This window comes from Erpetoichthys calabaricus, chromosome 12 (genome assembly GCF_900747795.2).
Source record: "Erpetoichthys calabaricus chromosome 12, fErpCal1.3, whole genome shotgun sequence".
Taxonomy (NCBI): Eukaryota; Metazoa; Chordata; class Cladistia; order Polypteriformes; family Polypteridae; genus Erpetoichthys; species Erpetoichthys calabaricus.
Window position 1 is genome coordinate 108413483 of NC_041405.2, and position 23032 is coordinate 108436514.

The window sequence follows — 23032 nt, forward strand, 5'->3', positions numbered from 1 at the left end:
TTGCTTGTTTAGTCATAAATAGATAATATACTTGAAATCGTTATATGTACTTGAGAAAAGCATTTTGGCAATGGTTAACCAGTTATCACACTTTTGCAATTGGGATTTCTGATTATGCTACATGATGTATAGATACAACCCTTACAAAATGTAACAACACAGTGACAACACCACTATCATGGGAAAGAATGAAGACATTCACCTAAAGTACTGACAATCTATAGCTCAATTCCTAAAAAAATACAGACAGTGAAATAGCAGATGCTCTAAAGTCGCATTTTTCTGAGGTTTTCACATGTGAGGTAGTAGATAATATTTCAGCGGGAAAAGGAATATAAGTAAAATGCTGGTTAAGTTCGCAGATGATACCAAAATACATGGAATGGCAGATAATCTGGAATCAGTTAAATCAATACAAAGGGACTTGGAGAGCATACAGACTTGCACTGATTTGTGGCAGATGAAATTTAGGAAGAAAAAATGTTAGGTTTGAATACACAATGGGAGGTCTGAACATCAAAAGTACACCTTATAAGAAGGATTTAGAAGTTGTAGTGGGCTCGACACTATCAACTTCCATACAGTAAACAGAAACCATTAAGAAGGCTAACAGAATGTTATGTTATATAATGCCCTGATGTGTGGCGTACAAGTCTGAGGAGGTTATGCTCAAGGTTTATAACACACTGGTGAGGCCTCATCTGAAGTACTGTGTGCAGTTTTGGTCTCCAGGCTACAAAAAAGACATAGCGGTGCTAGACAAAGTTCAGAGAAGAGAGACTGGGCTGATTCCAGGGCTACAGGGATGAATTATGAGGAAATCTGAAAAGGCTCAGCTCTTTTAATTTTAAGCAAAAGAAGATTAAGAGGTGGCATGATTGAAGTGTTTAAAATTATGAATGGAATTAGACGGTTATTTTAAAATGAGTTCATCAAGAACATGGGGACACTGTTGGGAACTTGTTAAAGGTAAATTCATAGAATAAATGACCAAGTAGTGTGGTAGACAGTAGGACTTTACGAACCTTTAAAACTCGACTTGATGTTGTTTTAGAAGAATTAAGTGGATAGGACTGGCCAGATTTATTGGGCTGAATGTGTTCTTGCCTAGAGTGTTATAATGTTCATAGAGAATCATGAAGCACAACAGCCTGGGTACAATTCAAAGTAGGTGACCAGGGATGACTGGAATTAATGGTAGGACAAGTCTTACGCTTCTCCATAGTGGAAAATGTACCCAAATATGTTACATATATTCATTTTATTTCTGGTCACAAACACATATACTTGGCTGTTACTTTGAAAATGGTTGGCTGAAAGAATTATATATAATAACATAATCTGAATTTGGCTTAATTCAGTGCAGGACCAGGGCAAGGAAAATTAGATCCCTAATTAATTCTTTGTACACTTAATAATTTGGCTCCTTGAAAATAAAATTTTTAAAACATGTTATACTTAATAAGCCGAATCAAAATGGTGGATTAATTATTACATAGCTTATTTACAATAATCACATCATCATTTTGTGAATTAGATCTTACTTTTAAGGACAGGATGTGATGGCAAAGCAACAGTTTATTATGGAAACTAAGTATGATTCGTGAGTTAGGGCACATGAACCTGTGTGGACAAGTAATTCAAACATAAATGTGTTATGTAATAACATAGAAACATACCACTGCAGTGGTCCAAGATTGTCACCCAAATTGGGAATGACAGGTTCTGACCCCCTGTAACAATGAACTAGAGTGGGTTTGAGAATGTCATATTACGTTTCTTCTGCCCGTCCCTGATAGTATTGGTCAATGGTTCTGAGGAGTATGATACCCTATCCATTGCGGATTCAAGATAGCATTTTTCATCTGTGGAATATCTTGTGCAATGGAATACAAGGAAAAACTCCCAAAAAAAACCCTAGTAGGGAAAAAAATGGAAGAAACCTTGGGAAAGGCAGTTCAAAAAGAGACCCCTTTCCAGGTAGGTTAAGCGTGCAGTAGGTGTCAAAAAGAAGGGGGTCAAATACAATACAATACACAGAACAGAACAAATCCTCAATACAGTTTAAAAATTAAAATTTTACAAGTACGGAGCAGAATTTAACAGTAGATGATATCACATAATATAATTTGGATTTGTTTAGAGTCCTGGAGACCTCAGCCATCAAGCTGCCTCCCCCATTTGGCCTTTCCACAGCTGAAACAGCGCTGGGCCAGCCAATCCGATGAAAGGACCCCTCTACCCCACAATTCCTGTGATCCTCCATCAGGGATGACTTTACCTTAGGCAGGCAAAACAACTTGGCAGGTGGGCCCGTGGCACCAAGTGCCACATTTGAGTACCAAATAGGTGAGGGTTAGTAACAAATTATAACTATCGTGTTACTTATGCTTTAGTGCTAATGACTAACAACAGAGATGCACTTTGTACAGTTAATCAGCAGCTCTAGTCAGGGTATGCTAAACTGAAGTAGTTAGTCTTCAGCCGGGATTTGAAAGCTGAGACCAAAGGGGCATCTCTTATAGTAGCATGAATGTAGCCTGGGATGGTTTTTCATTTCATTCTCAATGATTTTGCCTTACATCTAATACTGCTGGCATGGCCTTCCATGTCTTATAAGTGGGAAATGTAAGTAAGTAAGTTTAGAAGAAAAGACATACTCTGTGCCTGTATGTAATATATCCTCATTCTGTATATAAATCAACATATTCCCTAACATTCCACAGGCAGATGGGTTTTTATGTATATTGTCTGGCATCAGATCCCATCTACAAAGATGAAAATAGTTTATTTTCAGAAGACTTTGGAATTTCAATGAAGATAAGGATTTAAAACAAGAAAGATAATATGCCTTTGTAGCCAATAATAAATTATGTAGCCATTGAGTCAAAGAAGAGGGGACTGCATCAGACCTGCTTTTGTTTTTCTTGTCTATGGAATACAAACTTGTGCTTAGAGAAAATAACTACTAGTTTTGTAATCAAACAAACCATTGTAATTGCTATGTAAATAAATATATTAGTTCTGAATGTGTATAAGATCATTGATAATTTTTTAATTGACTTTCAAGTATATATAGAAGATGAAGAAGACAAACAATACTAAATTTTATTTAGATCTTATCTAAGTGAACAAATTATATCTCTCAGTGTGTTTAATCACAAAGTTATTTCCTGCCATAGAAAGGGGACAATAGTGTCTACCCAAAGCGCATGGCCCCTACATAAACATCACTGAAAGCACATGAATCTCCCAGCATCAAAGTACCCAACATTTTAATAACAAAAGGCTGCAACTGAAACAATACTATGGGATTACTGAAAAATCACTATAAAAATTCAAAAGGAAATGTATTTGATCTAACAGACTCTGTGCATTTCATATGAGAAATGCATTCCAGCCTTCTTATGCCAAGGAAGCTCCATAGCAACTGGGGCTCCGCAGATGCACGTCAAAGTGCCAAAGATGGTCCCTTTACACAGTCCAAAATTCTGTGCAGGTGCCGGACCCGTCTCGCATGTCAGAAATTCAGTCACACCTATGCACACTGTTGTTTTTCTGTTTTTGATCTCCATCATGGACATTCAGCTGAGTGTTCTCTCATGCACATCTTTTGAGTCCATTTCTCACGATGAGATCTGTATACCATATGGCTTTTTTCATTTATAATACATTTTACAGCTTAATGATCTGGTTGCATGCTCTGATCTCCGAGCATAGTCTGTTGAGGAATTCTTACTGTGCAGCTCTTGATAGTGACTGCTAACGATGACTGTGCACATATTATTATTTTGGTTACACTTACATGAATGGCAAAGGAGTTAATTAGCAGCAAAAACAGGGCAGTAATTAAGAAAAGGGTTAAAATGAAAACCTGCAGCCACTGGGGCCTTCCAGGACCGGAGTTGGGGACCCCTGAACTAAACACTGTCTACATCTGTTGAGAAGGACTTACATGTCTTTTCTTAAAGGGATATAAAGAAATTCAGTGAATTGTTTATCCGGCAGATTCATACATCACCACTATTTGACTGTGTGAAGAAATCTAAAAAGAAATGACCTTTGCATACTCCAGCTAAGAGACCATTTGTAGGGATATACTTGAGACTTTTGGCACAGTACTGTGTGTTTCATTGTGAAAGTAGTGAGGTGATTTATAGGATTAGGGCAATAATTCTGTAGCTTCTTTCATATGTAACTTTGATTTACGTGGTCTGTAATCTGATGTCCATGCTTTAACTACACAAATTCTGCTTTGGTAAATGAGTGAACTGAAATTTGAGTATTCAAGTATAATCTCTACTCACTATCCTGCCATCATCCCACCCACGTGTCTTGCCCTGGATTGGTTCATACATTGTGACTTATTATTCCATCTCCTACTAGCCTCTGTGAAATCATCATGTTCAGAAAACAAATAAATTATTAATTTTAATTTTCTGAAATATATAGGCTATTATGAAAAAATATTTATATTCATAGGTTTCTCCCTGTCAAGCAAGTGAGCCAGCCACCGTGGTGCAACATCAGAGGCTTTGCCTCAGGCGCTGACATCTGAGGTTTGAACCCCATAAGGGGAAGCAAAGGTACATACATCTGATGAGCGCCAAATAGGGCGAAACACATGTCGTGCACTCTTAGTATTATTTACAGGGTACTAATATTATATACACACATTTTATGAGATCTTTATATACTTTTTTGAGATGTGTTGCTGCCATTAAACTCAAAATGAGCTAATACTGATATAATAAAATGTCTCACTTTCAACATTTGATATGTTTTCTATGTTTTATCGTGAATAAAATATGGGTTTACAGCATGCCAACTTTTTAGGAACTGGGGTTGTATAAACATTAAATTACATATACTGTATACAGTATATGTAATATAATATCCATCCATCCATTACCCAACCCACTATATCCTAACACAGGGTCACGGGGGTATGCTGGAGGAAATCCAGCCAACACAGGGCGCAAGGCAGGAACAAATCCCGGGCAGGGCACCAGCCCACCGCAGGGTGTAATATATATATATATATATATATATATATATATATATATATATATATATGCTATATAAATTTAATGAATTATTATTATTACTGTAGACATAGATAGATAGATAACTATGGTCTGAACACACACACCAGAATGACAAAAAATACAAACCTACATATACTGTACATATAATTACTGTGGCCAGGTGTAGGAATGACATGTTGCAGCAAAAAGGAAAACTTGGGACACCATAATAACTGAAGTGCAAAACAAAATCACACCTCTTAGCAATAAAGTAACTAGCCTCTCGGACACAATAACAAAGTAACAGGCTCTTGGATGTTGAAATAAGGGTTGTTCACTGGAGATGCATCCAGAGGGTCACTCTTAGTGGAAATGTTGCTTCCTTTCAGGCATCTGGGCTTCCTGTAACACACAACTTGGAGGGTGCTGGGTTAAGTGCCTGCACTGGGCTGTTTCTTGTTGCTTTTTTTTTTTAAAAAATGTTATTGATTTTATTAAAATCAAATAACATTCTATATATATATATACATAACTGAAGTTTTACAAGAAAAAGAAGTAAAAAAAAAGTTCAAAACAAATCAGCCCCCTCCCCTGAGAAAGAGAGCTAGGCCAGCAGTGTAAAATGTTATACTGTAAAGATAAGTGAATAGATAAATTAATAAATGAATAAAGATAAACGGAGTAAAAGAGGGGAGAGAACCTGCTTCCTCAATTTAAATGCTTATTCTAAAATGTTATTTATCACATCCTGCCAGGTTTTGAAAAGGTTTTATACAGATCCTGTAAGTGCAAATTTGATTTTTTCCAGTTTCAAACAGTATATGACATCAGTTACCCACTGACTAAGAACAGGTGATTTAGGATTGTTCCAGCTGAAAGAGATGGACCCGGCCTTGTGGGTTCAAATCTCACACACTGTAGTTGTCTGAGTGGAGTCTGCAAGTTTTTCTGTAAGTTTTCCTACAGCCACGTGGTTTTTCTACCACACTTCCTCAACATGTACATGTTACGTTAACTGACAATTCTAAATCAGTCTAATGCAAGTGTGGATGTATATACTGCATGAGTGGGTCATGTGATGGACACTGTGTAAGGTTGACTCAATGCTTTGTACCCAGTAAGATAGGTTCAGGACCCCCATAAACCTAACCTAGAATAAGCAGGTATGAAAATATGTGTGTATGAAATCTACAGGAATTGAGGAGCCGTGTTATAGGTGAAAGGTCAGTTCCTCTCAAAATATTTCAGAACCTCGGCCATATAGACCCAAATAAAAGACAAACAAAAATGTATGGTTTGTTCTTTAAGAGAGTAAAATAAATTGAATCAATGTAGAATATTTCATGAATAATGGGGTCAGTACCAAAACAGAAAAACATCTTTCATCATGTTATTTTACTTGGTGAGCTGCTTCAAAAAAAAACTTGTCTCTAGCCATTTCTTTTTCAATTTTATGACATGAATGAGTAACTAAAAACCAAGATTGCATAATTTGATTACCAACCTTCAAGGAAGGCACATTGTTTTGCAGCTGGAATCAGACCATGTTGTTGCACCATACAGTCAAATTAAACAGGGTTACTTTTTTATTTTTTACGAGCTGTATATACCCGGCGTTGCCCGGGGCAGAAGTAACCTAATCGGTCAAACACTTACATATATACCAAAGTAAACCTAATCGGTCAAACAGTTACATATATAAAAAAAGCGAACCTAATCGGATAAACAGCTTCTTATATACAGAAGCGAACCTAATCGGACAAACAGCTAATCTATATACATAAGCAAACCTAATTGGTCAAACAGTTACATAAATACAAAAGCAAACCTAATCGATCAAACAGCTTCATATATACAGAAGCGAACCTAATTGGTCAAACAGTTATGCATGTGCAGAATGATTTTACAAAGATTATGCGTGTTAACAATCATTAAAAAGAAAAGATTGAGGAACTCTTCTTGTATATGTGATGAAGCTGGATGAAGCTGACTTGACGAAGACGTAGGTGGCATAGATTGGTTTTTCTAAAACAGAAGAAAAAAATGAGTATCTATTATTATTTTAAATTAGAATGAAAATGAGAACCTTGATTAGAGATAGATTATCCGTATTAAAATATGTGCATGAATAAACTTTTGCTAACTCTGTAGCAAAAGTTTATTCATACAAATTGGAATGGGATGGCTTTGTGAAAAAGTAAAAATTACATAAAAATAAATTGAGAATGCGTACTTCCATTTGACTGAGATTATCTGTAATGATGAAAAAAAAGTTTAGTATGTTTTTTTTTCCATACGGGAAGGATGTAAAACCTTACATAGGCACCCTTCAGCCCGTACTGAAGGGTAGTGTTAGATTCTTACTGACTAAAAAACACCCTTTTTATTCCACAGCTACCCGAAAAACCACTATTAGGCATTACTTTGGGGTGGCAGTAGTTTAGTTATGAAACAGCTGGGTCCTGAAAAAAATCTGTCTTATTAGTGGCTTCATCACATATAGAAGAACAGTTCCTCAATCTTTTCTTTTTCATGATTGTTAACACGCATAATGTTTGTAAAATCATTCTGCACATGCATAACTGTTTGACCAATTAGGTTCGCTTCCGTATATATGAAGCTGTTTGATCGATTAGGTTTGCTTTTGTATTTATGTAAGTGTTTGACCAATTAGGTTTGCTTATGTATATAGATTAGCTGTTTGTCCGATTAGGTTCGCTTCTGTATATATGAAGCTGTTTGTCCGATTAGGTTCGGTTTTTTTATATATGTAACTGTTTGACCGATTAGGTTTACTTTGGTATATATGTAAGTGTTTGACCGATTAGGTTACTTCTGCCCCGGGCAACGCCGGGTATATACAGCTCGTAAATTATTAAACAGTAAAATCTTCTTCTGTAATTTGCTACCGTGGCAATTTGTGTGTCTGTCCAGGATTTTAAATGACCTGTAGCTCGCAAACCGTTGCACCTATACACTTGAAATGTGGTACACATATAGTACGTCACGTCTACTATCCGCTTTATGGGTGATGATTGTTTTAGTCTTTTTATCTTTATTTTATTTTATTGTACAATCAAGTCCTATCTGCGCACAGCAGGGCAGCCGTGGGCGGATGCGTATGGTGTATTCACTCCATGTTATCGTGCATTGCGCTGTCAGTGGTATTTTGATAAAAGAATTTGAACAACATATAAGAAGCGTATAAATTATTAAACAGTAAAACATTAACATTTAAGAAGTAAAGTTACATTGAGTACTACTGCAGTGCCTTCGGGTATACCTCATTTTTTCTTTGCCCATTACATGCTTAAATGTATACATTTTTTGGTGTACCTACCCGAGAACACGCGACATATAACCGACCGTGGGAGAAGCGTGGATTTTAAACACGCGTTGAGTTCATCTGCTGGTCTCCCTCGTGGAATAACTGGTAATGTTTGAGTAAAATGTACAGCGAGTAAAACGACATTACCTCCTTTTTTTTTTTTTTACAATCTCTGAGATCTTGCTTTTTTCGGTTCAAGGCTTCATAAGCTCTTTTATGTTCAATGTTGTACTTAATAAGTACTAATTATCCCAAACCATCATCTTTGAATGTTGCAAGACTTTCGCCTTGTATGTAGATCGAGGTAATTACATTCATTGCATTCCTAGTCTGAATCACAATGTGATTGTATGGGTGGTTACCTGGCACTGTAGGGTTGCCACCCGTCCTTTAAAATACGGAATCGTGCCGCGTTTGAGAATGAAATTGCGCGTCCCGTTTTGAATCAATACTGGATGGGATTTATCCCGTATTTTTTTTATAATTTTTTTTTTAAAGCAGCGTCTCATGCAAATCATCCCACACGCATTTTATGAAGATGCCTCCTTTCCTACTTTTGATTGGGTAATACTTGATGTCATCGTTAGTTTGATTGGTGTTTTTAACTGTCCAGTGAGTAGGGCGTGTCTTTCAACCGTAAGCAGATTTTTTGCACTGGTATCACTGACCTCGACGACGGCGACGTTATACGTCAAAAATAAATTACGATAAATGACGATTTTAGCGATACTTTATTACGACGGCGGCTACATAGACACGATCAAATAAAAACAAAAAAATCAAATAATCATTCTACATTTTCAAAACGTCGAAAAAACGCCGGAATGAAAAAAAGGCCCACCCGACGACCCACCCATTCCATTTTTATATATATAGATTTTATTGATTTTATTAAAATCACACATCACTCCATACAAATAAATCAATTTCTACAAACATAAAGTAAATCAACCCCCACCCCTGAGAAAGAGAGCTAAGTCAGCAGAGTAAAACTTAAAGCTAGTAAAAATAAGTAAATAGATTTAATTAATAAGTGAATAATGATAAGAGGAGAAATCCTCAGTGCTTTAAAAGCTTATTCTAAAATGTTATTGATTAGATCCTGCCCGGTTCTGAAAAAGTTCTGCACAGATCCTCTAAGAGCGACTTTGATTTTTTTCCAGTTTCAAATACAGTAATCCCTCCTCCATCGCGGGGGTTGCGTTCCAGAGCCACCCGCGAAATAAGAAAATCCACGAAGTAGAAACCATATGTTTATATGGTTATTTTTATATTGTCATGCTTGGGTCACAGATTTGCGCAGAAACACAGCAGGTTGTAGAGAGACAGGAACGTTATTCAAACACTGCAAACAAACATTTGTCTCTTTTTCAAAAGTTTAAACTGTGCTCCATGACAAGACAGAGATGACAGTTCTGTCTCACAATTAAAAGAATGCAAACATATCTTCCTTTTCAAAGGAGTGCGCGTCGAGAGAGAGAGAGAGAGAGAGAGAGAGAGAGAGAGAGAGAGAGAGAGAGAGAGAACAAACAAAGCAAGCAGTCAAAAATCAATAGGGCTGTTTGGCTTTTAAGTATGCGAAGCACCGCCGGTACAAACCTGTTGAAGGCGGCAGCTCACACCCCCTCCGTCAGGAGCAGGCACGGAGAGAGAGAGACAGAAAAACAAACTGAAAAATCAATACGTGCCCTTTGAGCTTTTAAGTATGTGAAGCACCGTGCAGCATGTCACTTCACGAAGCAGCTGCACACAGAAGGTAGCAACGTGAAGATAATCTTTCAGCATTTTTACACGAGCGTCCGTATCATCTAGGTGTGCGAACAGCCCCCCTGCTCACACCCCCTACGTCAGGATCAGAGAAAGTCAGCGCAAGAGAGACAGAGAAAAGTAAGCTGGGTAGCTTCTCAGCCATCTGCCAATAGCGTCCCTTGTATGAAATCAACTGGGCAAACCAACTGAGGAAGCATGTACCAGAAATTAAAAGATCCATTGTCCTCAGAAATCCGCGAACCAGCAAAAAATCCGCGATATATATTTAAATATGCTTACATATAAAATCCGCGATAGAGTGAAGCTGCGAAAGGCAAAGCGCGATATAGCGAGGGATCACTGTACTATATAACATCAGTTACCCACTGACTTAGAATAGGTGAGTTAGGATTCTTATAGTTGAGCAAGATAAGTCTACATGCCAATAATGCAGTAAAGGCGATCACAGTTTGTTTGTACTTCTCCACTTTAAGCCCATCTGGGAGTACACCAAACACATCTGGTAGGGGATTAGGAGGGATTGTGACACCAAGGCTGTCTGATAGGCATTTAAAGATTTTGGTCCAGAATGATGTTAATTTGGAGCAGGCCCAAAACATGTGGCCCAGTGAGGCTGGAACTTGACTGCAGCGTTCGCAGGTAGGATCTTTCCCTGGAAACATTTTGGACAATTTTAAATGAGAGAGATGCGCTTGATATATATTTTTGAGTTGAATACTTCTATGCTTTGCGCATATTCAGCTCGAGTGAATTCTGTGCATTGCTACCTTCTACTCCTTTTCTGAAATGTTAAGTAAGAGATCCTTTTCCCATGGATCTTTGAAAGGGAGGGACTGTAAAATAGTTTAATATATTACGGAAATTCTGTCCGAGTCCTCAAAACTGAGCAATATTTTTTCCGGCATCAAGGTAGGTGGGAGGTGAGGAAAATTGGGCAGATTCTGTTTAACAAAGTTTCTAATTTGGAGGTAGTGAAAGAAATGTGTTGCTGGAAAGTTAAATTTGGAGTGTAATTGTTCGTAGGATGCAAAGACGTCGTCTATGTACAGATCTCTAAGTGATTTAATCCCGAATGTTTTCCAGGCATTACAAGCTGCATATGTTCAACAGGGTGGAAAAAGGTGGTTCTCATGCAGAGGTGCCACAGATAAAAGATTCTCTATTCTAAAATACTTCCTACGGTTTCTTGTTGTTAAAGGAGAAGAGAATGTTAGGGAAAGTGCCACCTCTTATCCTTGGGGGTTATCATATACCTCGATCAAGCCTGTGAGGAGATCAGCCTATGCACCTATATATTGTATATATACTGTATATATATTATATATAAATAAAATATAATTCACACATAACACCCTTCACTTCACAACTGGGCCCAAAATGTATTAACTGGGGTCTTACGTCTCTAACCTTTGCAAATCACAAGGGATAACTATATATTATATATATACATACAGTGGAACCTTGGTTTGCGAGTAACTTGGTTTACGAGTGTTTTGCAAGACGAGCAAAAATTTTTAATAAATTTTGATAAACAAGCAAGGTCTTGCAGTACGAGTAGTATGTATATGCTTTGTCTGCTGAGCGTCATGTGATCACAACTGAGCTGATGGTTCTTCTCTCTCTCTCGCTGCAGGATTGTGGGCAATCATCTCCTATTCTCCGTCTGAGTCAGCGTGCCTCACTCATATAGTCAACATCCGTACGAGCGTATACTGTTTATTACAGCATTAGCATTGTGACTGTGTGCGCGCGCGCGTGTGTGTGTGTATGTGTGTGTGCACGCACGCACTCGTGTGTGTGTGTGCATGTGTGCTCGTGTGTGTGCATGTGTGCTCGTGTATGTGTGTGTGTGCACTTGCGCACGCATGTGTGTGCTGTGACGTGCGAGTCCCCGTCTTGCACCCAAAAACACGAAGCTGAGTCTCAGTACTTTAGCAACATCAGCTTTATTCAGCCTGAAACAGCAACAGCGTGGTTATTTATACACAGACACATCAGTCAGGCAGGGCCCTGCACATTTATAATGTTCCTTGTATCACCCATCGACGGCAGGCGCTTATAGCATGTCCATGATCTTTTCGGATTCACTTTTACGGCAAACTGCTACAGCGCTGAGAGACTGCGATTGCTTTGGGACGCTCTTCCGCGTGTCTTCCCGTTGGGTGCAATCCCACAAGAGTTTAGAAACTCACTCACACCAGCCATGATTCTTTTCAAAGGTAAAGTGCAGGTTAATTTGATTTATGTATTTTTACTTTATATTTTGTATTAATCGTTTTTATGAATAGTTTTGGGTTGTGGAACAAATCATTTGAGTTTCCATTATTTCTTATGGGGAAATTCACTTTGATATACGAGTGCTTTGGACTACGAGCACGTTACCGGAACGAATTATGCTCGCAAACCGAGGTTCCAGTGTATGTATGTGTATATATATATATATATATATATATATATATATATATATATATATATATATATATATTGTGACAGACGACCGGCTATGGACTCCGGTCATCACCCCCAGGCCGCTAGGAGGAGCCCTCCGGACAGCATATTTGTGCCCCGAGTTCCAGCAGGGCCTTATGGACTTTGTAGTGTTTTGACACAGCCCTGCTGGATACCTTGGGGGCCGCCAGGAGTCGCTGTAGGGGGGCTAGTGGGCTCTGGCATGCCCTTTAACCCGGGAGTGCATCCCAGTCACGTGACTGGAAGAAGCGATGTGCTCCCGGGATGAAGAAAAGGACTTTGCCCTGACCCGGAAGGAAAAGGGACTTGTGGGTTTGGCTTGGAGCCACTTCCGGGTCAGGGGCTATAAAAGAACTCTGGGAAGCCCAGAACACTGAGCTGAGCTGGGAGAGTGGTACCTGAGGTTTCGAGAGGTGGACAACACGCTTATCTGCTACACTGGCGTAGTCGGCAGGAGTCTCTGGCCGTCTGTTGGCAGAGGATCTGCATCAATAATTCAATTCGTTGTGGCAGAGAACCCTACGAAGGTCCCTCTAGTAACCGCGGAGGTGAAAACTCCACCCGCGACCAAGAGCGCTGCAGCTGAGAGCCGTCCTCTACAGCAGGCGAGTATGGGGAAGAAGACTGGGAAGAAGGCTGGAGTTAGCCAGAAGACTTCGGTCCCAGACGGGCTGGAGACGCTATGGTCTTACCTGACCGGCAGTGAGGAGGACCGGGCGCAGCTCAAAGCAGAGCAAACCCGAGCGGGGCAGCAGCCGGAACGTTGCCGCATGGCAACTCCCGAGGACTATGACAGGGAGTTGGAGAAAGACCGCCTACGTTCCGAGGTAAGTGCTGGGAATGCACACGCACCGCCGGGAGCTTCTTTTTCTCTGTTTGCAGAGGCTTGTCTGCACGAAGCGGACAAAGAGCACGCCCGCCTCACCCCTAGGCAAGATGGCCGCGAAAACAAGACGGCGACCAGTTCTAGGAGTCGGCAGAGGAGCAGCCCATACGCTGACACAGTTCACGTGACCTCGCGCGATGGCAACCGGGAGGAAGGTCAGTTACAAGCCTTCGGTGAGGTCAGTGCTTCCCTGACAAGTCTGGGCTCCCTGAAGGGGAAGGGGGCGGCGAGCGAAGCAGCGCCATCATTAAATAAAAAGAAAGAGAGACGGAATGTGACTGAAGGATCTGCCGCTAAAGTGAAAGAGGCAGATCCCAGTCGGCTTGTTGTAGCCACCCGTCCCTCAGAAGACTCCATATCCCAGGAGCCCTTGCGCTCATCAGCAGAGCACGTGCCAGGAGTGGACGTGCTCATTGGTTCCCGGTCGGCAGGTGACCTAAATAAGGAAGTGGCCTTACTGCCGGCCGAAATAAATAACTTTACAAACTTGCAGGAGCTCGAGAAATGTCTCGCGCCCCTTTACGCTTTCTTCCAGGGACTACAGGAGGTGAAGGAGCGTGTCGAAGAGCTGGGAGCTGCAGCCGAAATGCCGTTGAGGGGATTGCAGGAATACCTTCGGCGGTTAGGCCGTGAAGCCCCGGCCTCGATTAATGCGGCGGTGCAGGTAGGTGCCCTCTGTACCGTATATAATAAGGGGACGCAGTGTGAATCGGCACCGCGTTTAATAAGTTGCGGTTGCCAAAGCGCGGTGTGCCCGACAGTTGAATGTGGCACGATGACGGAGTGGTCGGGTAATTGTCCGTTAGAACCGGAGCAGCGGTATCAGACGTAGTTGTCCCCGGAGGACAGGGGAGTGGTGGAACAGCAGATACACCGTTCCCCCAAGGTTCGCCGGGGGGTCTCGACAACAGAGCCACGGTCCGGATAAAGCGTTCTCCTGGAGGAAGACGTCCCTCGTGGGAATCAACGTTCCGCCCCACTGGTCGTCGCTAAGGGGGAGGGACTGTGACAGACGACCGGCTATGGACTCCGGTCATCACCCCCAGGCCGCTAGGAGGAGCCCTCCGGACAGCATATTTGTGCCCCGAGTTCCAGCAGGGCCTTATGGACTTTGTAGTGTTTTGACACAGCCCTGCTGGATACCTTGGGGGCCGCCAGGAGTCGCTGTAGGGGGGCTAGTGGGCTCTGGCATGCCCTTTAACCCGGGAGTGCATCCCAGTCACGTGACTGGAAGAAGCGATGTGCTCCCGGGATGAAGAAAAGGACTTTGCCCTGACCCGGAAGGAAAACGGACTTGTGGGTTTGGCTTGGAGCCACTTCCGGGTCAGGGGCTATAAAAGAACTCTGGGAAGCCCAGAACACTGAGCTGAGCTGGGAGAGTGGTACCTGAGGTTTCGAGAGGTGGACAACACGCTTATCTGCTACAATATATATATATATAATCAGAAAAAATAGTATATTGTCAGGAAAAAAAATGTACAGATGTCAGGTGTTGTGATGTGAAATTTTGCATATAAGTTGATAAATATTTTGTATGTCTTTATTTGTAACTTAGGCAAAGCAATGTAATGTTAGTGTTACATTAGTGAGAAGCATTCATGTTCCCCCCAGAACTAAGTCTGGAAAGTGATTTTTACGACAGGGTTGGGGGAAGTGCCTAAAACAAGTTTGGTAAGTGATTCTCTGCAGGACTTCCAGTCAACCCCCACAGGAAAGCCAAGCTGCCTAACTGCCAAGCCTTACCTTAACGTATGGTTTGGAGGGCAGGTGTGAAGGTTTTCTGTTCCCCTCATTGTTCTGAAGTATGGCTGTTTGGAACTGTCTTGTATCAAAAGCCTTTAAGTACCACAACGTCCTATTGGCTCTAGGGGTTGGACAAAAAACCTATAAAATTTGCTTGCTTTACCTCACTCTTTCTCTCTTACCAAACTGATGAAAGACCATCTCAAACCATGAACTGAAAAGGACAACACAATGAAGAGCACAGCTCGGCAGACATACTGAGACAGGCACACGGCCTGTTCTGAAGCAAGCTGTCCACAAAATGATGCCTTAACTAGAGACATTTTAAGTAACTAACAAGTCTGTGTGCCAACCTGAAACTACACGTCACTATTTGCATATTGTTATTATTTATGAATATTAAAGTGTAACTTAACTCTTGCTTGTCTTTTACTACACCTAATTGCCTGAGGTTATGAATGTAGAAGGGAAGGTGGGGAGAAGTTATATGCTACAATACCTTATAAACAGTGGTAAGTCTGTGAGATTTGAGGCATTCTGACAAAGGCTACATATTAATAATACAAAAGGGGAAAGTAGAGCAATACATTAAACTACAAAGACAAAACATCAGGTAATTGAAAGGAACTACTCTGGGTATTTCTCTCCTAGGAGAATTTGTTTTGCCAACGTGCTCACCTCACTTGTGTATTAGCGGTGGGAGGAAAAGTAAAAGGGATACCGCTTTTCCACTGTTAGCGACTAAGTGACTTTGTCTTTCTTCTGAGGTTTCGTTTTGCTGATGTGCTGGCCTCGCTTGTGTTATTAGCGGCTAAGTGAGTTTCTGTTTTTCCCTTACCCCGACTGCACCTATCACTTCCGGGCCAGACAGACACACACACTTCCATGCATTGACGTTTTTATATGATAAATAGTTCAAGAAAATGAAGCAAACACTTAATCATCACTTCCAGGAAGGAGACAAATGCCAGTGTATTGGTGCCAAAAGGGAAGAGTAATTTAGACCAGAGGGAATAGGAGAGCAGACAGTGACAAGGAAGGAACAGGGAAAAAAGTAAAAGAGTAGGGAAGAGGCAGACGGGTTGACAGTAGACTTGTTTATTTTGGAGCCAAGTCAAAGGGGCAGCGGTGAAGTACACTTTAAATAAGACACTGGTGTCTGCTGGTGTTTCCTACCAATGCTGCAATGTAGCTAAGTGATCATTATATAAATATTACAGTATGTTTTGTTTTCATTTGAATTATTCTCCTCTTTATTTGTATTTATTAGACTTAGCTCATTTAAACTTGACCGCAAAAATAAGTGGCTTATTTGTCAATGCACAAATAAAGAAAACAGAATGAATGAGTAACATGAACATTGGTTTTAAATTTCATGTTCATTACCAATATAAAATTGCTGCTAATCTTCTGTTATTTCTCTCTAGGCATGTTCAGCTACATATTCTAGCAATTATAAAACAGTAGCTGAAATTTGGGAGGAAAAAAAAGTGTTTTTTTTAATTGTTTGAGAAAAATACAATTTAAAAAAAAAAAAAAAGCACAACTTTAAAAATAAAAATAAATTAACAAACAATGAAGACTCACTATTGTGCCTGTATGTATGTTATCATACAGTTGACCCCAGCCAACTCTATTTAATTTCAAAAGCAACAGGGGCACGGTGCTGCTCAAACATAAAGAATGCTGGCAATCACCTCCAGTTTGCCCTCTGGTGGTCGTTCCGAGTGTCAGCTGGATGATAACATGCATACATGAGCGCCCAGATGGGGGTGGGTTAGGATTGATTTCACCCCACAGTATTTTTAGTCGACCAATGAGAAACATGTGTACCAAGTTTCATGAAAATCGCTCCAGCCGTCCGGAAGTGATGCTGGAACATACATATATACATACACACACACATACACATAGACTTTTATATATATTGATAAAACACTTGCCAAATGAAACTTGCTTGGAGTGAGCAGAGGAAAGCTGATTGCATCCATGTATTATAACATTGAGATTTTCATTTACATCTTTGTTAGGCATAATTGACATTTCTGTGTTTCCTTTAGCGACGAGAGGTGGCAAAAACTGTTTTTTGCTTGGTGGTGATCTTTGCCCTCTGTTGGCTCCCATTACACCTCAGCCGATTATTGAAAAAAAACATCTATGATGAAACGGACCCCAATCGCTGTGAACTGTTAAGGTATGTTTTGGGGTTTTTATCTGCATTTTTTTTTCTGTGTGAAAGAGACAGATGCAAGTATCAATGATTTCAAAAAGAAAAAAGAAGCAAAGTGGTTTAGTAAGCCTGCTACTAGTATTGTCCAAAACGTACTGATGGTGTAACATGAACAGCCTGCTCCAGTACCATTTCAGGACAACGCCATACTAAAGGACAGTAACGGACCCTCAGCAGTAAAATGCATTTCTGCTATTGGTATTTTATTCTAGGCTAATGAAATGCAGCAGTAGAACCAGAATCAGAACCCAAACTTACTGTATTTACATTTTTAAAGACATGCCTTTTGACATTTTACTTTTTTTTAAAACACACTTTTAAATAAATCATGTAATTTTTTTTTCTTTTTTCAACTTTCTTTGTCTTAGTACAAGAATGCAGATAATGTCATATTTCAAAGCGTGCTACATGCTTGGCGGTATTTTAGCATGTGAAACACTAAGAATATTAAAACATTTGTCAGTTGTTAAGCAGCTTACACCGCCTTTGAACACGTATTCCAAACCTCCATCATTCACTTATAACTACACAACAATAAATGGATATGGAGACATATGAAAAAATAATCAATAACATTACCAAATGTTGTTAAACATTTATTTGTATAAAAACAGATTGTCTACCTTTTTTGTAAGATCTGTTATTTTGATTTTAACAGTTTTCTGCTGGTGATGGACTACACCGGGATAAACATGGCTTCACTGAACTCTTGCATCAATCCCGTGGCACTGTACTTTGTCAGCCAAAAATTTAAAAACTGTTTTCAGGTGAGAGACTCATTGATACCAACTTTATATAAATTAGCCAGTCCAGAGATGGCTGTGGTCCAAGCACTTGTTGTTGCAGACACTCATTTTAAGAGAAATTAGGAGTGAGTGTTGTTTTTTACTCATTACATACAGTACCTGCATTTCACTAATAATGATGACTATGATGAAGACAATCACCCAACACAAAAAGTGTACAAACTGTGAGATGTGTGTCAGACCATCATCAAAAATATGTAAAATGTGTATGTTCCCAAACATGAAATAAGTAAGTCTCATGGATTACAAGGAAAGGCTGTCACAGGTATAGTACATCATATATAAACCCACATGATTCGGTATCAAGTGCTACAGGCTGCGAGTTATTTTCATGTTATTTTCCACATACCAGTGGCATTTTTGGCATGGAAATTCACATTGGCCAATATAATCATGTTCCTATAACGTTAACATTAATGTACCTAACTAATAATGTCTGTCCCTCTTTTGCTAATGACTAATAAGAATTGCAAGTTCATGCACTGTTCAAATAACAAAAAATCAGTCAAACAATGGTCAGTGATGGTCTGGGGAGGCATATGCTTGGAGGGTCACACAGAGCCTCCATGTGCTAGGCTACAGTACCCGGAATGCCCCCACGCGCCTGTATGCACTCCCAATAACATCTGGGTATGTGGTAACGTCTGTTAGGTACCGGGATGAAATCCTCAGAGCCATTGTCAGACCCTATGCTGGTGCAGTTGGCCCAGGGTTTCTCCTGTTGGAGAATAATGCTTGGCCTCATGTGGCCCGAGTGTGCAAGCAGTTCCTGGAAGATGAAGGCATTGATGCCATTGACTGGCCCACACGTTCCCCAAACCTGAATCCAAACGAGAACCTTATGGACGTTATGTATTGATACATCCGACACTGCCAAGAAGTGCCACAGACTGTCCAGGATCTTGCTGATACCCTGATACAGGTCTGGGAGTATATCCATCCACCATCTCATCAGGAGCATACCCAGACGTTATCGGGAGTGCATACAGGCGCGTGGGGGCCATAAACATTGCTGAGTCACATTATCAGTTGCCGTGATGAAATTCACACAAATTGGATGAGCCTGTGATTTCAGTTTTTGACTTTGACTTCCGGTGTGATGTTGAATCCAGCCCTCAATGGTTTTCCATTGACTGTAGTTAAATCACTTTGTTCTCAACAAATTACACAGTATTATTCAGTAAAGATGGTGTGATTTAAGTGTTTCCTTATTTTTCTTTTGTGTAATTTAAATTACTGAGTGATGCTTATTACTTTGCATAACATTTGGTGCCCCACAAGCCTGTAATGTGTAGGTCTCCTTCTGTGATGTGTAATAATAGCAGACAACATTCTGTTTCTACTAAATTCAGAATAAGAGAAAAGAAAAAAAGACCAGCTAATTAAATGAGATCATTAGAAGTAAAATGACTTACCGATTGTGAAACTGGTTGGAACAAAAACCTGCAAACACATGCGGTGCCCAGGACCGAGTCTGAGAACCACAGCTGTCTACAGCTGTAATGCCTTTACCCATTAATCGCAATACAAGGTGACATCACAGATCTACCCCAGCAGCACTGAGTACAAAGTTGGTCCATCATTGAACAGGGCACCAGTCCAAAGCAAGATGCTTCTACATGGTGAATCCATCTGAACAGCCAAGTCTGTGAAATATAGGAGAAAACCGAAGTGCCTGGATATAGAAATCCCTAGAGTATGCCAACTCCACACCACCTGAGGATTTGAACTCAGCATGCTGGACTGAAATGCCAAGCACTATATCACCTTATGCTTTAGAAATGAATAAAACTACACGAGAAAGAGTTGGAAATGGAATGTGACAGTGTACAGAAGTGACAAAGAAGGCTAAAACAATTCTGGGTTACATAAGCTCTGCCAAGAACATACCAGTAGAGAAGACCCATGTGAGGCCTGATCTGGAATATTGTATCTAGTGATAGATTTTTTTTTGCTGATGTGCTGGCCTTGCTTGTGTTATTAGCAGCTAAGCGAGTTTTCTGTTTCCTCGGAGGTGCAGCCCTTACCCCGACTGCACCTCTCACTTCCGGGCCGGACAAACACACACACTTCCACACGTAGATGTTTGTTTATAGATAGAACTTTACATAGTAAGTAAATAAATACAAATATAAACAAATAAGTAAATAAATAAATATTCACGTTTTGGTCAGAACAAAGAAGGAAATTAAAACTTCTGATTTGGCTTTCACAGTCACAGTGAAGCATTATGTGGACATACTGCTGTTGGTATTCGGTGGGCCTCTCTTGAAATGATGTTACCAGCCCAACACACCACAGTGTACAAAATCGCACTGGCCACCACAGAGTTAATGAAGATGTGAAGGATGTCACTTCCCACATTAAAGGAATGCAGTCTCCTAACAGAAAAGAGTCTGCTCGATCACTTTCTTATATGGTTTCTCTGTGTTCCAAGACCAGTCCAACCAGTTGTTAATGTGGAGCCCCAAGTACATGTAAGAGTGGACCGCCACTATATTCACTCTTTGAACAGTGACTGGACATAGAGGCTTTTTGGTGTGACAAGTGACATGATCTGCTGTTATATTAATAGTCTGAGGTGTACAGAATGAAGAGAAAAGGAGGCAGGACTCTACTGTATGAATACTGCTAAAATGTGGCTCATATCTAATAATCAGAGACACAATCCTCGAGTCTCACAAACTATAGTCCATTATCCAGGACACAATAAGTTAATGTTATTTTTACTGAATGTTTACTTCTAGGCATTTCCCTAGTGGGCACCACAAAATGCAAGATAATTACATGTGTAAATAAAGCACATTAAAAAGAAAATGGCAAAGTAAACAAAAGTAAAAAAAAAAAAGTTGCAAACACCAAATGAATATATTTATGTTGTTTTTTGCAGTCATGTCTGTGCTGTTGGTGTCAGAGCCGACCCAGGAATGTTATACCGACAGATGAGAAGTGCTCTGGAGGTCAGTGGAAAAGTCAAGCCCCAGAAAACGCACTGGTCAGGAGCAGCTCACGTTCCAGCCACAAGTACAGCACTTCTTAACTACGATAAAACACTACTGCTTGAGAAACAGAGGATTCAATGGATCCATTCTGCAAGTGAGGACACGATGCTGGTTCAGGACAAGCATGTAATAGCTTGCTTCATGTCAAATAAAGCACTTCAGCTTTCAGACAGTTAAGCTGCACTGAGGTGTATGGCACAAAAAGACACGTTCAGTAACCTGGAGATAAAACTACAATAACCAAAACTTGACAAAGGACTCAGCAGATGAATACACATGGAAACGGATCAGAAGGCGGACATTTCAACAGGACTAGAATTCATAACTTGTGCTGCTTTGTAGATAGGACAAAGATGCATATTGTTTAAAACTTCATTACTGAATGTATCCCATTAACACTAGAATTACCAGAGCCTACGAAAAAACTCGTAGATCCGTCCCACCTTAAATCGCTTCGCACTTCTCCGTCAGTGTCTTTTATCCTGTAAATGTGTGGATAAGCAGCAAGCAGCCTGCTATCCCCAACCCCACACAGTTTTCTCAGCTCAAGTCTGTTTACCTGCGTGTCAGTTGCTTAGAGTTGTATAGAATGAGAAGTCAAACAAAATGACACCTTTTATAAATACTATATTGTTATTTGGAATACATGCATTTTATGTGTGTTCCGTGTCTACAACGATCTATGTAAACACATCGTTAAAACAAACATTTTTCATGTTTTAGTAATAACTGACAAAATGTAGACATGAAGTGTATAATTTGTGAAGCCTGAATTCGAAATATCAAAAAAAAACAAAGCTAACCTTTACAAGTTTCATAAATTACACCGGCTGTTACAGACTGGAATCAAATGTATGTTTTTATTCTAAAATAGTAAGAATACGAGCAGCTCACTTCTCAAAATGGATTTGTCCGGGATCAAACCCATGAAGTTTTGATTACCAGTCAACAGTTGATACCGTTGCGCCACCGAAGCAGTCGTAGCAAATGCATGTCAATGTCACACCTAACGTGGGTTCTTTATCTGCAGTTATATTTTTGAATAAAAATGCACTTGTTCTGTTATATTTGTACCTTTTATGAAAGTGTTTCTTTGATATTTGGAATTCAGGCTTCACACATTACACACTTTAGATCTATATTTTGTCAATTATTACTAAAACATGAAAAATGTTTCTGTTTTAACAATGTGTTTACATAGATCGTTGTAGACACGGAACACACATGAAATGCAAGTGTTCCAAATAATATAGTATTTATATAAGGTGTCATTTTGTTTGACTTCTCACTCTATACAACTCTAAGCAACTGACATGCAGGTAAACAGGCTTGAGCTGAGAAAACTGTGCAGGGTGAGGGATGTGATAGCAGGCTGCTTGCTGCTTATCCACACATTTACAGGACAAAAGACGCTGATGGAGAAGTGCGAAACGATTTAAGGTGGGACGGATCTACGAGTTTTTTCGTAGGCTCTGGTAATTCTAGTGTTAAAGAGTATTGGTATTTTTTCATTTAATCCATTCTGCTAATGCTCTCCCCTAATCCCAATCACTAGCATATTCAGCAAAGTGTGCACATTATGGTGTGATAAAGTACCATTTGGTAGGAAAACAGTGCCCAGGTTTTAAGATTCCTGGCACAGAAACATCAACACACTCCTTGAATGGCTGCATGCTACCTAATCTGTATGGTAAACCAGGGGAAATAGAGGAGGTCATGTTTTATAAATGCCAGCGTTTTATTAAACTGTTTTCATTCAAGGGGTGAATAA

General features: G+C 40.0%; 1 protein-coding gene across 1 annotated transcript in view; it reads left to right on the top strand.

The window, feature by feature from the left end:
• Positions 1-23032, top strand: part of LOC114662488 (endothelin receptor type B-like) — a 46137-nt gene extending 23105 nt beyond the window's left edge. The window contains exons 5-7 of the mRNA XM_028815980.2: positions 17284-17417; positions 18112-18220; positions 21150-23032. Of these exons, the coding sequence (XP_028671813.2) occupies positions 17284-17417; positions 18112-18220; positions 21150-21299 (393 nt within the window). The 3' untranslated portion in view covers positions 21300-23032. The remainder of the gene's footprint in view (positions 1-17283; positions 17418-18111; positions 18221-21149) is intronic.